This window comes from Aphis gossypii, chromosome 2 (genome assembly GCF_020184175.1).
Source record: "Aphis gossypii isolate Hap1 chromosome 2, ASM2018417v2, whole genome shotgun sequence".
Classification (NCBI taxonomy): Eukaryota; Metazoa; Arthropoda; class Insecta; order Hemiptera; family Aphididae; genus Aphis; species Aphis gossypii.
Window position 1 is genome coordinate 24,429,267 of NC_065531.1, and position 18,026 is coordinate 24,447,292.

The 18,026-nt window shown below is 23.3% G+C and overlaps 1 protein-coding gene across 1 annotated transcript; it reads left to right on the forward strand.

Moving 5' to 3' along the window:
* The first annotated feature begins 1,556 nt into the window (after positions 1 to 1,556).
* LOC114132652 (E3 ubiquitin-protein ligase AMFR-like) lies at positions 1,557 to 17,924 on the forward strand. The gene is made up of 8 exons (XM_027998161.2): positions 1,557 to 2,133; positions 9,758 to 10,015; positions 13,227 to 13,388; positions 13,454 to 13,761; positions 14,936 to 15,210; positions 15,452 to 15,558; positions 15,620 to 15,825; positions 16,018 to 17,924. Exons 1-8 carry the CDS (start codon positions 1,891 to 1,893, stop codon positions 16,193 to 16,195), a joined length of 1,737 nt encoding a protein of 578 aa, XP_027853962.2. The 5' UTR covers positions 1,557 to 1,890; the 3' UTR covers positions 16,196 to 17,924.
* Positions 17,925 to 18,026: the final 102 nt, after the last annotated feature.

Sequence of the window (18,026 nt, forward strand, 5' to 3'; positions counted from 1 at the left end):
ATACAATTTCAATTAAAATTATTAAACTGACCACTCGGATGTGTATAATACTTGTTTAACATCTTTTGTATATACTTGACTACCTATGTCTCATTTCGTTGTAATATTTATTAGTTATGTACATATAAAATAATAATTATAACTAGGTTTACGGGTTTATCATTCTATGGGGGGGATAATAAAATCCCAATAAAAACATGATTCAACTGATGCAAGCAAACCTATGGAGGGCAAGGACGTCCACGTGGGAGTAAGGACCATGTCCTCCTCCCCGCCGTTTTTTTTTTTGGCCAATGTTATTATAAGCTTTATTTTTAATTTTTAAAACTATATATATTACAGATAAAAAAGTTCAAATTTGACTCGAGTTACATAGGTACACTGTACAGTGTATAGTAGGTACTATCTGATACCTAAATACACTGTTTCGCGTATTTCGTTAAATTCGAACAAAAATTAGATTACCAAGTTGTTAGGTGCTCGCCGCTCGGATACAGTAACCGTATAATACCTAGTACCTATGTATATTTAGAAATGGAATTATTTATGATAATAATTTTGAAATCATCTAGCTACGACAATACTACACGTAATTAAACGAAATAACATTAAGTATCCATTAATATATATTTTTAACTGTAGGTTAAAGGCATGGGAAACCAAATTTTTAATATTGAAATTTATAATATTAAGAAGATATAATTATATTGATTTTATAATAGAGTATAGACTATTATAAAATCAATGGTATTAACCGTATGTCAATTTGGAAATGTACTGAGTAATAAATTATGATAAAATATCTATTATGTATTGGTAATCAATTTTAAAAGAATTGGACCTTTATGTTTTGCAAAAATTACCAAAATACACCTTAACACCTTAAAAATTGAGTTCCAAAGGGACGCGTTTTATAATGCTTGGTATCGTTTGAATATTAATAATATTTACCTGTAACCAATGGCATTACGTCTTATAATGTGACGTGTGATTTGTGAATTGTGATGATGAATTTATTATATTGTACACCATACACGACTATAATACATAAATATGTTTGCATTTTTAATGAAATAATACAAATTTAATAGTTAACCTATCCACCAAGGTAATCAGAGGTGTCGAACTAAAATTAAAACAGGAAACAGGGGGACAAAAAATTATTTCTCGTTGCCCACCACCTTTTTCACTATGCATGGGGCTACATAACTTACCAAAACAAATAGTACGTTGCGTTTGTTATTTGTCGGCCAGTTGTTTATCCCTCTGGTAAATATTATTATATATTTATAATTTACATAAATAGTTTTTTGAGTACACACGGACCCCCATCCACCGAAAAAAAGAGGGGGAGCTCCCAACTCTTGGATTATGGGTTCGGCGACACTGAAGGTAATTCATTATGCCTTGAGTTACGTGTTATAAAGTAACATGGAATGACCCATAGAGGGAGCTACTGCTCAAAACAAATCAAACGTGACGTTATGACGTCACGGATCGCGTCACATTATTATCATGATAATATTGTTGTACTACTTGACTTGTCTACAACTATATACCGTCTACCGTAGTATTTTATCAGCCAGTTTTATGTTCCCATCCTGCGTGTTCGTTTTCAATGTTGTCGTTCTTGCGAATTATGATTTTTTGTGCTTAAATTTATCTATTAGTGGTTTTTGAACATAATTTATTATAGTATTTACGTATGTTAGTACGTGTACGATATAATTCTAGACTTTAGTGATACTGTTAAAATATCTACTATGGTTATTAAACCATAATTTTATTTTAAATTATGTTCGGGACGTGAATTAGATACTAAATTCTGTGTGTGTACTACTTAAAAATAAAATAAATATATATTTTACGAATAGACAAGCTAAAAAGAGTATGTCATTCATGATGGTTGACCGACTGCCTGTTCCTAAACTATCTACATATATTTCGGCTACTGTGTTATCCATTTCTGCAGCTACCTATTATTCAGTTAAATACAGCTTTGATGCATCTCATGAATCAAATTCTAATATCCAGATTGATGCAGATCCTACAAAAACCGATCCAATGGATGTATATTATGAACAAATGCTTAATGTTTTGGCATTTATGTTGCAAGATCCTTTATGCTTTTTGGTAAGTTAACATATTGTGTAAAACATATTTAATTAATAAGTATAACCACCAAAAGTATTCATTTATAAATTTCCTCATTTTTTAACTATACATCTAAGTTTAATTATTTAATGATTCAGATGTTATCTTTCTAGCTGATTATACCTACCTAATACATTTTGTACAGATTCTAGAATTTAATAATTTAATTAAAAAAAATTAATAAATTATGTGTAGGTATGTACCTACCAATATGTTAGTTATTATATAATGATGCATACATAACCTATTTAATTTTAATGTTAAGTAGTAATTACCTAGATCAATCATTAGTTATTTAATCCTAAATTATTATACTTATCAAGTGATCCAGTTAATTTAAATTAATTTGTATACTTAAATTAATAAATATTCAATAAATTGTTTATTTTAGTTTAAATATTAATCTCTTAAGTTTTAATGAATTATGAATACATTGCATGTTTATTCATAAGTTGAAAATGGCTTAATACCTAATTATTGAAAATATTATCAAGGTATAATTAAATAATATTAAAAAATATGAACTTTACTAATTAAATACATATACATATTATTTTCTACCTAATTTACCACCATCTTGGACTACTATATGTAAAAGTTATTTAGAATTCATGCAGTAATAATTTTTAATTCTTAGATAATTAGTAGAAATGTAAAATATTAATAAGCTTATTTGGTGTAAAATTCATCTTGTTAAAATTAGATATTATTTTTATTTATTAAAAAATAAGGAATATTAAATTAAATTAATTAAATTGATCTTCCTATCATAGTATCATCTACTTATGCATAAAATAACTTAAATTTCCAGGGTAAAGATAATATACAAAAATAAAGATGTTATCCTTAAAAATATTTGAACAATTTGCATTCTTGCCGGCTGTCTTAATTTTTATACATTACTAACTGATCTTGTTCACTTCGTTGCCCCTTATAAATTTCATGTCTAATGTGTTTTATACTTTTATGTTATAAGTAATGAATTACTTATAAATGAATATGAACTACCGAATATATTTATTAACAAAAAAATTACATCATAAATCTTAAAATCCCTGTTTGAGTTTCTCCCCGGGTTGGACTTTAGGGTCCAGTTGTGAATCTAAAATCTAAATCATCTACGGAACCAATCATACACAAACAATCTCATCAAAATTGGTCCAGCCATATATAAATGCATAAAGGATATACAGGCAGTCATTATTGTTATATAATATTATATAGATTCAACTTCAGTTTATAATTTATTTATGTGCAGAATTGACTTTTAACAATTTACATTTGAAGACAAATGTATTTTTTCAATATTCTTATTTAGTTTAATTCTATCAGTTGAAAATCCTTTATAACAGTGGTTTTCAAACTTTTATTATACACGGCACACCGTAAACTTAAAAAAATGTTCACGACACACTGACTGTTTTTTAGATGAACAAAATTGTTTTGAATTAATTATTTATTTATTTTCTTATATCACAATTCAATGCAATCGGTAATTTATGGGAAAACCGCGGCACATTAAGTGGATAGTGGATACTCGCGGCACCCAGTTTGAAAACCACTGCTTTATAACTTAGCAGCTTAGAGATTTTATAATTTTAAATATTGTATTTTTTAGTTATAATAAAAGGGATAGGTGATTTTTATTTCCTTGTTAAAAAATACTCGGATGTAAGATTGAGGAAATAAAGAATTAAATTATATGTTTTGAATGTTTGACTAACTTACTGGTTTCTGGGTGACCTTAACTATACTCGTTCCGTGTCTAGATAACGAAATAATCGCAATATAATATGTAACTAAGAAGGACAGTAGAAAATAATCATCTCCCTTATTATAAATAGAACCACTAGACCCTCTTCTTTGTTATAATTTTAAATATTTAGCTAGAGCCTAGAAACACAATATTTAGCTGTATATATAGTAATATTATATTGAAATATTATTTATTATTATTATTATTATTACACAATTAATACATAATATTATAGATTTTATTTTAGATATTTATTTATAATTAATATATTTTAGTGTACGGTGTAACCCAATGTTAATATTTAATTTTATTAGTAAATACTAAATACATAATTTTACGAATAAACTAGCATTCGATTATTTACGAGGTTGTTTATAAATTTCCTGAAAGGTTTGTTGGAATTAAAGCGACTAGAGCGTATTTATAGTATTTTTCAAATTCTACAAAATATTTATTATAATAATTATTATTTATTAATCACTTTAAATGATTTTATAATTGATTTAACCATGAACTCTAAATATAATATGATAATAACCTATATTACCTATTAGGTCGTTCAGTCGTTAGTAAGACTTTATTATTTATTTTAATACCTACAAGTTTGATTTTAAGAAGAAATTTAATGATTTTAATTTGTATTAAAATGTATGTTTTCTATTTTACTTTCCAATTATTATAATATTATATTTACTGACAAAACTTTAAATTCATTTCTCAGTAAAAAGAATTTGTGTTATGACTTATGACAGACGAAGTAGTTGAAAGGAAGATAGCTTAAGAAAGTTATGTGATTTAAAAGAATATTACGAGTCATTATTTGTTTTTATTTGTGAACTAATACACTTATTGGCGATATGTTTTATAATTTTTTTTTTTTTTATAAATTATGTAATATTTAATTACTACAAAACTAAAATTCACTAACTAAAAAATTAACATGTTTTTTATTTAAATTTTTATTGCTATACAAATTAACATATCACGATTTTAATTTTGTGTGACGAAACAATGAGTATGTTTTGTTTTTACCACGATGTTTTTATTTTTATATTTAACGATTTTGGTGTAGAGAATTCTTCAATCTACGATATAAGTTTCTTGTAAAATTTTTAATGTAATTGGCATTTTTGAGAACCAAAGTCTTATTTTCGTAAAAAATTAACAAAAATAACTTCGGAGACATTGGAATATTATAACGCAGTGTTTCCCATACCACCAGTTTTCTAAAAATTCGAATTAATATTTTTATATTGTACATTTCAATATTTGTGACTCAAAAACTAAAAAGAAATAATAACCTCAAGAATAACATTATTAAAGAATTTACATTTTCACCAAATATTTAATTCTACTTCAATATAATTTAAACGATTAATAAATTTATCTTTAGAAAGTTAAAAAGTATAAAATTAAGTTACAGTTAACTATAGTAAATTATAAAAATAATTTTTTGTTAATTAAAGTTTAAAAAGCATATTTAAATAATATACAATATACTAAATACTTTATTAATACATTTATATATAATTTAAAAAAAATGTTTATTACTTATTTTAATAGACTAATTTAGAAACAATATTTATTTATAAAAAAATAATTTCGCTATAAATGTTTTGATATTTAATTTTACATGAGATTTTACATGATAAAAATTATACAATTTATTTACTTATTAAATTTAATGATGTCATTGGACAAATAAAAAATCTGCTATCATCTAAAAAAAATAATTAACATTAAAGTGTGTTATGAATTATTTATATTTATTATTCGAGAATAATATTATAATTGTTTCAAGTTATTACATCTAAAATAATGATACTTATTCAGTAAAATTTTATTTACTTCGTGACTAAGGTCAAGTTCCTAAGTCCATTAGCTTTTCTCAACTAAATGTTAAAACATTTGTTACAACATAAAATGCTCAAATTTATATAATTGTTTACCAAGGTTGTGTTAAAATATTGTATTGAAGTAAAAAGTTTAAGTCTATAGGTATTTATATTCTTATAAAACTTTTAAATTATTAAAATTATAATAAATATAATATATAATTTAATCAGAAATCAGAATAATATAATATATTATAGTAATGTCAGTAATGTAAAAACAAAGAAGAAATAGTTTATTGTCGTAATATTGTATGTCTGTATATGAATATGGACAGAAACAACTGTGATTTGGCCCTTGCAAATATTGATAACTGATAAGTATAACCTTATAAAATAATCATTTATAATAATTCATAAGTGTAAATATTGATTAACTATGAATATAACATTAAATCATTTAATAGTTATCAAATATCGAGTTAAATTGGTATGCATTAGGTACTACAACTCATAGAAATATCCAGTCAGGTACACAATTATATGTATGGTATGTTTAGCTATTGGTACTCAATAGTTACCGAATATATAATATCTTTGTTGTTTTCTATATATTTGGTGATTTTTCAACTATCTATAATATCTAAATTAAAAAATTTAAAAAATGTATGTATCTATACCAAGGTAAATTAATATAGTTATATAAACATAATATTAATTCATAAATTAATATATATGTTTGTATTTGCGTATTATAGAAAATGTTTTTATTTGAATTATGTTTATTATTAGTTATTATTTTTTATTTACCTATATTATTATTTGTTAATAGAGTAACAATTTTAAATTTATATTTATTTTTCTTTTGTTATAAATTATAATACACTAAAGTAATAAATAATATTTTATCTCAATCTCACACAAAACCATTAATTGTATATAAAATTGAAATTATCAGCAGAGCAACAAAGCGTCTAGCACGTATATAATTTCTGTTAAATATATAATAATTTTGATTGACGGAGACAATTTAGTTAGTAATTTAATAGAATACGATATCGGATAAAACACTTATCTAGACATGTATTGGATGCTTATAAAGTTATAAATTATAAATATTACAATAAATACAGTATAATAATTATGCAATATTACGCAGTATGATGAAAAGGTATTGCTTTACCTATAAACATTTTTATGGCATTAATTTTACTCAGTATTTTTATTATTGGAAAAAAAAATTATTTCTGGTGTAGTTAATGTAACGAAAGATGATTATAATTCATAACATTTTTGATAAAGTAAAACGTACTAACAATTTTTTCTCTTTTTAGTTTGATACGTAACATGTCCTGATTAAAACTTAAGAAATTAATTTTTCGTTTTCCAATTGTGTATAGGTAGTGCCATAGTGCCCATATTGGTGTGATTGTTTTTAGTATTATATTATTATCTTTTGAAGGAATGTTCTAAAAATTTCAAGTACTTATTTATTTTATCAAAAGACCGTAATATTGTAATTATTTTAAAAACTATAATCTTATAGTTACCTAAAAATCATATGGAAATAGAAAAAGTAAATATATAATACCAATATACATTATACATGTGTTGTAGATTAACTATAGTATTGGTCATTCTAATAATAAATATTTTTTTATAAGTTTTTAAAGTTTGGCTTATAGTGAAAGTGAAATTTAATATTTATAGATTACAAGAATTACAAATTATTAATTAAAAATGTATAAAACAGATCACAGTTAATAGAAATTATATTGATGGATATTGAAAACAATTATCGCTTCTGATAATTTTTCGTAAAAGTTAGGTCGTGACTAAGAATGACTAAGAATGGAGGTGAATTATCAATTATTGTTGATTCGTCGAAACCAAAGTGTTCCTACACATAATTCATTATTATTTAAATAATACAAAGCAATGGCGTATATTAACATGTGATCAGTTCATAACACATTTATAAATTTATAATGTATCAATATAATAGATACTATCTATAATTCTGTATTTTTCTTTTTATCTCTAAAGGTATGATTTATTGAATTTATTGTGTTATTGTCTTATTGACTTAAATAATTTAATCGTTTTACATATTTTACTTAACCTATTATCATTTACCCATATTATATAAGTTGGTGTTGATTAGCTTATAATTTATTAATTGTGGTTATATTATGGACATGTCGTGCTTTTTTCATTTAAAAATTATATTAAATTGATTTTTTCATATCCTTATTATAAAAGAAAAAATATACTAATAATTATTCTATTATTTAAAATTATTACAAATAATTATAATAAATTTACAGCAATGATTTCTTATCTGTAATGTTAAGATTATAAAATATTTTATTATTGTGACAGCTTTAAATTAATCTAATATTATATATTATACTTTAACTATGTATACGTCTATACTAATATAATAAAGTAATAACACTAATAACTAATAAGTAATACCTCGCGGTTTGATGAACTCAAACGTTAATTTTTTGTAAAGGAGAGAGGTAATTTTAACTGGTAAGGTTAACTAGACACTAGTCGATAAAAAATAAATAAATACCCTTGACATTATTAAACAATAAATATGCGAAAATCAGACATAGGGCAAAAAATCGCGAGTAAAAGCAATAATTTTTTATAAGGAATATCATATCTTACTATTAGCTATATAATTTTCATTTTTAACGAAATTAAGAGAACTTTATGGTGACTCGACGCAAGATAGTGATAGTGCATTAAAAATTTTAATTCGAATAGTGAATATGATCGATAAAAACGAATTTCGTGGAGCTTGGTTTTCATAAAAATATTATATTTGAACCTTAAACCTGTACAAATCACCGGTGGTGTCATATAGGAGTGGACTATCAAAGTATTTTAAAACAACTTCTTAAAAACATATTCAGAAGATAGGTAGGTACCACGAAAGTATATTTGGTATTGCCTATTGCTTTCTCTACGGCCCACGCCTGACATAATTAATATTTATGTATATTTTTATGTCTAATCACTAGTCAAGCTATTGTAAAACAAATATAAAATGTCTCGATTATAAGTGTAAATTGACGATATTTCAAATACATTTTTTCAAGCAAAAGAATCGAATTGACGGTATTATAAAATATGGTAGGGATTATTTGCACTACTTATATACTAACATTTGAATTTGAATATTATTTATTAGTTCACTTATTCATAACTTATAAGTCTAACAAAAATATAATATGTATAAAGACCATTAAAATATTCATAAAAATAGTTATTTCATTAGTATTTCATGTTGTTCATGCTCAGATAATCTAGATCTAGATTAAATGTATTTATTACTAAATTGTTATTTGTTGTTGTTGACCTAGAGAAGTTATTTTTATATTACTATTTTTGTAGTTGATGTATAAATATTTTTATTTTTTGATATTGTTTTGTTTAACTCATTATGTTCTATGTAAACATTATATTTTGATAATATGTTATAAAGCAAAATTTAAATAAAAATCGGTTCCCAACGGCTAACATAAATTTGTTTCATTTTAGTTTTAGATTCTGAGGTATGCAATTAATATAATATAGTTTTTAACTGCTTATTACCCAGTTTATAATATTATAATTTTATTATCCTTCGTAATAAATTATAGTAATTGTTATTATCTGAATTGGTTATCGTAATTACGCATAGTTCAGATAAATAACATAGTTACATAATATTAGCTCTTTGATTGACATTTGACAAGATGAATTTCTTTTAATAACTGTTGAAGAAATATATATATACCAATAAAAATAATAACATGTTTTTTTTCATTTTTTTCATCTCTGACGTATTTGATAATTATTCAATTATTGTATTAATTACTATTTTAAACATTTGTTATGAAAAACAAATTCACAATTTCTTAATATTAAAATTTTGGTGTTTCCTTTTATTTATAAACACTTAAACATCATATATGATGGTTGCTATTTATTAATTATTTTTTTTAAAAATATTTTTCAGGTTCTTTGTAATGGTGCAATATGTAGCATAGTGATGATAGGTGCTGTTATACAGTCACTTGTTCTTGGTAACTTAAGACCAGTAGAACACGTACAATTTCGCGAACGTCTATGGAACTGGGTTATTTATAAGTTCATTTTTATGTTTATAATCCTTAAAGCTTATACATTGGATAAAGTAGCGCTTTGGCTATTTTGGTATTCTACCCTAGGATTTCTTCATTTGATGACCAGTTTGTGTAAGGATCGATTTGAATATGTAAGTATATTATGTACATAATACTTTATTAATTTATGTTATTACCAAGACAAGATAATATCCCTATGAATGGAAGACGCATAAATTTTAATTAATTATAATAAAAATCGTATTTATTTTTTCTTATATATCAAATAATACAGTTGGTGATACGTCCATAAGATGTAAAAGACATTAAACGATGTATTTTTATTAGTAAACATTTTTAGGTAGGTACTAGGTAGTAAATATTTTTGGTTGAATTAATTTTTGCCAGGTTTGAAAATATCATTATATAAATAAAATATAATAATACACTTAAAAATGTCATGTGCTCACGAATAATATTATTAAATTATAACAAAATGACTAAAATCGATTTTCTTTTAACTATAGAAATTTGATCAAATTTTAATTTCAAATGCTTATAAAAAAATTGTGCCTATTTATCTTTTATATTTTTAAAAAGTTTTAACAACAGTATACGAGAAGAGGAACGTTGTAATATTTTTTTAAGCTTTTTATCAGAATTGTTTTTAAATTAATATTTATAGAAACAATAAAAAATTTAAAATGTCTATAAATACCCCAAAAAGATTTTAAAGATTATAACATGTAATATTATTATGCATAGTGTATAGAAAATAATAGTATAAACATTTGGTGGAAATTTCAAGTAGATAGTAAGTAGTAATAGTAATTCATAGTTTTTTTGTTTTTGAGTTGCATTATACTTAGAAATCCAATTTTGTCAAATACTAATTTTGCATAAAAAAAACTAGTTTTTTTTATAGTTTTTTTGTCTTCAAAAAAGTGGACATTTAAATATTTAAGTTAAAAATTCAAACATTTTTACTTTCAAAAATCTTTTGATTACTTACTATGTCATGTGTGATTTTGTATTCATCTTTAAACATCTACTAAATTTTATAAAATATCTAATTTACTAATTTAACCTATCCATTAAAATTTAAAATAAGTGTTTTTATATTTGTTGAGGGCATCGAGATACTTCACCATTTATTTACATTTGAAATACAGTGAAACTTCCATTTAACATAATTTTCTATTTAACAAATTCAACTATAATATAATTTTTTTCCCCGTGAGATTTTGTTAAATAGAAGTTTCACTGTATATATTTACGGGTTACAGATTTTTTAGTCATAACTTATAATAATATAAATTGTTTGTAAATAGGTAAACAATTTTGTTTCTATTTAATTTTGTCACTAAAAAAAGTCATAAGACATTACATCAAATTAATATGACATATTTTGTACTAAATCTATTTTCTCGTAACCCAATTACTTATTTATACTCTATAGTATATATTTTTGTATTGTTGCTTATTGTCTATTAATACATATGTATATAAATATTTATTTAGAACTAATTTTATCATATTATTATTTATTTATAATAAATCTTTTAGGTAATATAGGTTATGTTTAAATAATTGTTTAGTTTTCGTAATGTGCATTATAATGTCACTATTTAAAAAAAAGGAAAATGTCATTGATTCATTTCACTTATTAATTAATTATTAATTTACTTAATCATTTTAATCAGTACTTATATATTATTATTCATTATTCAATTTGTAACTCTTTTTTACTAGTTATTTATAAATCTTCGCATTTAAATATGTATCTACTATATAATACTCATTTTTCTCAATCTATATGCATTTTTATGAAATACAATAATATTCAACATATACTTGATGTATTATCTGTTTAATGTTCTTCTCCTTTACCTTATTTAGTTGCATAATTGTGTCACTTGACATGATTTTATGTTATATTATCAATTACTAGAAAAAAAAAATACATTTTAATGTATTGTACTTCAGAAAATATAGTAATAAAAAGCTATGAGTGTTAATAAGATTTAAGTCAACGTACATTAACTCTATTGAGTTAATGAAATGGTTTAATCATTTAAAAATAATTTTATTTTTGATTGAACTATGTGCAATTTATTTATTTTTATTTCTTATTTAAAGATTTTAAATAATTTGATTTAATCATTTTTATGGAGTTCAGTATAGGATAATACGTATATTACGAGAATGCCAAACCTACATATGTTGTCTGTATTTTACACCTGTAACATAGTTAGAAAACTGTTCTGTGAGGGATGATTTGATCCCCTCAATATTCATATCAAGATCTAACCAACACTTTAAATTGCATTGAGAAGAACTTTATCTATATCAAAGCGTTTTACATTTTTGATTACATGAATTCAATTAAAGCTATCGGTTTGAAAACCTAAGGTTTCATTTTCATTTAATTACTAAAATTTATTGGTTACTACTATCAATAAAATTTAAATGCTACAACATAATATTTAATTTTAATATAATTAAATAATTATATAAATTACTTCATAATGATATAGGTATGAAAACATATAATTTAATTAATATGATGTGATAATACAACATATTTCTGTTTATTTTATCTGTATTCAGTTATTTGATTTAAACCATTTAAATCTTTTAATTAATTTAAATCTTAAATAACTTTTTAAAAAGTTTTTTAATTAAACAATTTAATTATAAAACTATTGATTAAATCAATGTAGGTATACAAATATTAATTTAAAAATTGAAACTACATATGTATATTGGTCTAACATGAAATATTGACTATTAATAATATAATATAGTTTTTTCCATCTCCACTCTTCCTGTATAGAAAAAATTTAGTATAAAATAGTACATTACACTTTCACAGTTGTAACTTTCTTGGTAGAAATGAGTGAAAACTAGGTACAATATAACTTAAGGGTGATGGGGAATGTTCTCGATATTTTAGTAATTATACTTGTTTGTAAATATTTATTAACTTAATTAATATGGTCATTATTCTAAAATAGTTATTAAACGCTTAATTTGTCTTGATTTATTTTTAAATGTTAAATATTTTATTACCCCTTTTTCATAATATTGAAAAATAAATATTCAATAAAAAAAATTTAGAGTCAAGCCTATAAAATTGTTTTTGACAGTTCAATAGTTATATCAATCATTTTATAAAAATAAAATTTTAAATGCAAAAAGTAGTCCGTCTTAAAGTTTGATATTTCTAAATTCTAGTCATAAAATAAATAAATATATATTTTTTTTTGTAATATGCCTAATATTTCAAAAAAGTATAGTTTTTATCATAAGATACAAATAAAAATATTATATTAGTAATAAGTAAAATATTATTTTTTATAGATGTGGATGTCTATGGGTACTGGAACTAGAGTGAACTGGAAATATATTCATATGTCCATACTTTTATCTATCGGATTTATATTTTCTCTATTGCTGTTAAATTTTGCATACCTTGTTGGTCTTACTTTATCGAAACATATATTTGCTTTTATGGTCATCGAGGTAATTATATTTTTTTTTCCCATTAACAAATGTATTTATATTTTTATCATCATTATTTTTTACAGTGTCTGATGTTGGCTGGAAGTATTGTCCATATATTTCTTCGACATTATATTCAACTTTTTCATCGTAATTCTATAAACCATACAACTAGTCCTGGTAAATTGATTTACTATGCTGAGTTAAGTTTGGATCTTGGTATACGTGTGATGGAGATCCTTCATTATTCTCATGCTATTATATGGACTAGTTCATATTTAACAATGGCTGGTTTTGTAATATTTATGCATATGAGACAATTGATCAGTGATATTCAAAAACGACTACAAAAACATAAAAATTTTCTTTGGGTTCATTCTCATCTAGAAAAAAAGTAAGTTATAGACTATTAAATATAAAATTAAGATGTGTTTATCAATATCGCTTTTAGGAAAAATAACTTATGTTGTGTCAATGAAATGATAAATCTTCGAATTTCAGATAAATAGTTTATAATTTATAACTTAAAACTCATACACTACTCGTCCAAATTTTGATATTTATGTATCAAAATACTCTGAAAAATTTTCTACTTCAAAATATAAAATTCAAAATCTATGTTGTCATTCAAAAAAGTAAAAACTTAAAAAAATTTAAACGTTAATAGGTTTTATAATAATAAATATTTGATAAAAAAATAACCTAGACTATTGTAGTTAATAATCATTACAATATTATATTACAAACAAGGAGATCTTAGTTACATTTGCAACATTTATTGAGGGTACATTTTGGTAGGAGGCAATAGACAATTATTATTAAAAATAAAAAATGAATTGATTGAATTGTTCATCTTTTTGCTTTATTAACTTAAGCTTGTTATTAGCTCATATGGTCTAAAAATATATTTTAAGCAAAGAATAAATTATAAAATACATAATATAGGTACAACAATATTCAATATTTTCTATTATACTTCGCATAATTATTAACGTACATTTGCCACACATTACCCTTAATAATCAAACTATTTGTATAGCATAAAATTCAAATCAACTAATGCATAATAAAAATATTTTCTTCAACTATGAAATTTATTAGTTAATATGAAATAGGAAGAAAGAAAGTTAGGAATATTATTGATCCACCAGTCACAATAGAAATAATTGATGAACAAAAAGTTTAAATAAATAATGTCTTAAGGTACTCCTATGGGGGAGATATTAATATCTTAATTTAATTATTAGTTTTGAAATTATGAGAATAAATTAAGTCATTTAAAAAAATTAAAGAATTAAAATGCTAAATGTATAAGAATTAGCAAATAATTAGTTGATACTGAATAATTGGATTTTTTAAATTTTTTAATTCCACGTGGGGTATAAATACTGTGTGTAAATCAATGGTCGTTTTTTTTTTAGGCATTTCCTTAAATTAAATGATACAAATTTACTAGCAATTTACGTATTGATTTTGTACAATTTTATTTGTGTTAATTATATGCAATCATGTTCTAAGGTTTTCTAATTTATTATTATTTAATGTGTTAAATTTATCAAATATTTTAGTTATCCTATGGCAACTGATGAAGAATTAGATACAAATTCTGATAACTGTGCTATATGCTGGGAAAAAATGGATTCAGCAAGAAAATTGCCTTGTGGTCATCTATTTCATAATGGATGTTTACAATCCTGGATGGAACAAGAACCATCATGTCCAACGTGCAGATTGTCATTAACATTAGGTCAAAATCAAAATATGCCAACAAATTCAACAAATAATGGTGGTCAAGAGCCTTTGGGTACTACTCACATTCCTCATCATTTTTTCCACTTCGATGGTAATTTACATTTTTTTGAACTTTCAGCAGATACAATTCAATTAAAAATTTAGAAATGTTTATATTTTTTATGTTTTAATTTAACAAAGTTTAGATAATATTATAAATTGAAAAATATTATGAATAATGAATATATTTCAGAACTCAACCCTATAAACCTAATATATAACAATTAAAATAACTAATGGTGACAATGTATAAAACGTAAAAATTGTTAATTTGTTTAATTCTATATTTAAAGGATCTAGATATTTGTCATGGTTACCCAGTTTTTCTGTTGAAGTAACACATTCTCTAAGACCTACAAGTCAAATACACACTTCACAAATAGAAACAATGGCTCGACAGGTAAAATTTGTTTATAAATTAAATGTATCAATAATATAATATATTTTTTTATATATATTAGGTTCTACAATTATTTCCACACTTTACTATGCATTCAATTATTGAAGATTTATCTACTACTCGTTCTGTTGATTTAACTATTGATAACATATTAGAAGGCAGACTAGTAGCACCTCAACAATTTATTGAAGAGGAACCTGTTATTGTTGAAAATGTACCGATTGTTAACAACGTCGAACAATTTATCAATGCACCTACTCCTGCTAAGTAAATTTATTTTGCAAAATGTTTATTATTGTAGGGAACAAATTGACACTTTTAATACAAATTATATATAATATGTATATGAAGGATATTCATTAGTATAATTACTATCTTCTTGACTTATATTATCAATGATCTTAAATATTTTTTTTGTATGTATAACCTACATTAAACACGTATTCATTTTTGTTTTAGCTTTAACACAAATACTAGTGAACCCGCCATAGATGGACTTATGAGTATGGGAAGCCAGTTTTCCAAGTCGCCCAATGAAAGAGAAAATATGTTAAGAGCTCGAAAACAAGCAATGATTATGAAGGCAAGGCAGAGGTACATGAGCAAAGACGGAGACAGTTCATCAAAAACTGACTAATTATGACATTGTAAAGGCACATACACACTCGCACACATACACTCACACAAAAGAAAGCTAAGACTGTGATTAGAAACCCATTATTTGATTTTAATTTAAGGATATAAAATAATACACATAAGGTTCAGGATCTTAATGTCCAAAATTCCAATCTACATAAATGTCCTCTTAAGTATATCTAAAATAATAAAAATATAATAACTATTAGAAGAAAATCGATATCTAGACAATTTAAAATTGTCATCGCTTATCCTATCTTTTGGAGTACATCTACTCTACTCATAACATTAATGAGTTCTATATGTTTGGAAAATACTAGATCATTGTTAAATTTTACAATATACACCTTAAAAATAACTAAAAATAATTTTTTTTAGTGGATTCTGCACACATTTATAAACTATAACTGTCAATTGATGAGATTTAGATCCTTTATTGACTAGATTTATACTTGGGTTATTTTATTATAATATTTATTCAAGCGGACATCTTTGATTTTTGGACTTTTGGTATAGGTAAAGTTTATCCATTTACTTACCTATTTGGATATTTTTAACCTAAAACTAAATGTAAAGCTAATTTCTAAAAAATATTAAGTTTGAAGATTGGCTTTCTGGCTCTGACTTTATGAATGTAATATGTCCCATATTTGACTATTCATTGGGAATATTATTGTATGCTTTTACTACTTCATTTGTGATTTAAGTCCCACCTGAAATTATTTTACAATAAAAATATTTTCAATGGGGTAAAATATTTGTTAAATTTATTATTGTTGCATTTATCAATTAAAAATGGGAAAATTAAAATTTTAATTTTAATAATGGATATAAAAACATTGTAAAATTGCTCAGTTTAATTTTTAGTTTCAACAAAAATATTATCGTTATGTCGATTAATTTAATGGGCCAATTATAAATGTATAGGGTTTTGAAGTTAACTATTTACAACTGTTAACAATTTCAAGTTTAAGATTGAATGATTTCTACTATAAAATGTAATAGTTACTGTTATCAATAATTAGGCTTTGGTCTTACACATTTATATAATATATATTTATACAGTGTTAATTTAATTTGTTTTTTATAAGCAGAGTATTTGTCACAATATTTAAAAGATATAAATAGTAAACTAGATTTCATATATGGATTTAGGTTTATTTTTAAATGTATAGATTGAAAAGCACTACAAATATTTAGGCGCTCTATAATAAAAAAAGTATATTTTGACTATTTGAAAATTTTACAGAACTAATACGAAAAACAAATATTATATGTTCTCGTATTAAATATATTTTTAATATATTCATAAAAAACCTTAAGAAGCCCATGATTATAGTTAATTTCATTTACACAAGAAAACATTGTGATGATGCAAACTTTTTTAGAACATTAAATAAGTGAACACTTCTCAAATAATTTTTTCATTACATGGTATAAATATATGAGTCTTTTATTTCTTATTCATACATTTATAACATATATATATATGTACATTTATTTTTATTAATAAATTGTAATTAAATTAAAGGTATTATATAAAGCCAAGAACTGTCATGTAAATTAATGTAATGTATATTTAAAACATATTATATTTTTTTGTGATAAACCTTATTAGAAGATATTGCACTTATTATCACCTCTATATTTAATTAAAATTATTTTATGTACTTAAGTAATTTTATTGACAGAATTGTGTTAATACTCAGATCCTAGTCAAATTGTAAGTCCTATAACATAAGTTTAAATATTTTAATTATTAGAATAGTATAGATTTTAGTATAGTATATTATAATTTATTAATATAAGTAAAAAGTAATATTAAAATTATT

Bases quoted from the DNA above. Each gene is read 5' to 3' on its own strand.
- LOC114132652 (XM_027998161.2), top strand. From the start codon at position 1,891: ATGTCATTCATGATGGTTGACCGACTGCCTGTTCCTAAACTATCTACA. The intron at 13,389-13,453 runs GTAATTATATTT...TATTTTTTACAG, and splicing joins TTGCTTTTATGGTCATCGAG to TGTCTGATGTTGGCTGGAAG. The intron at 15,559-15,619 runs GTAAAATTTGTT...TATATATATTAG, and splicing joins TAGAAACAATGGCTCGACAG to GTTCTACAATTATTTCCACA.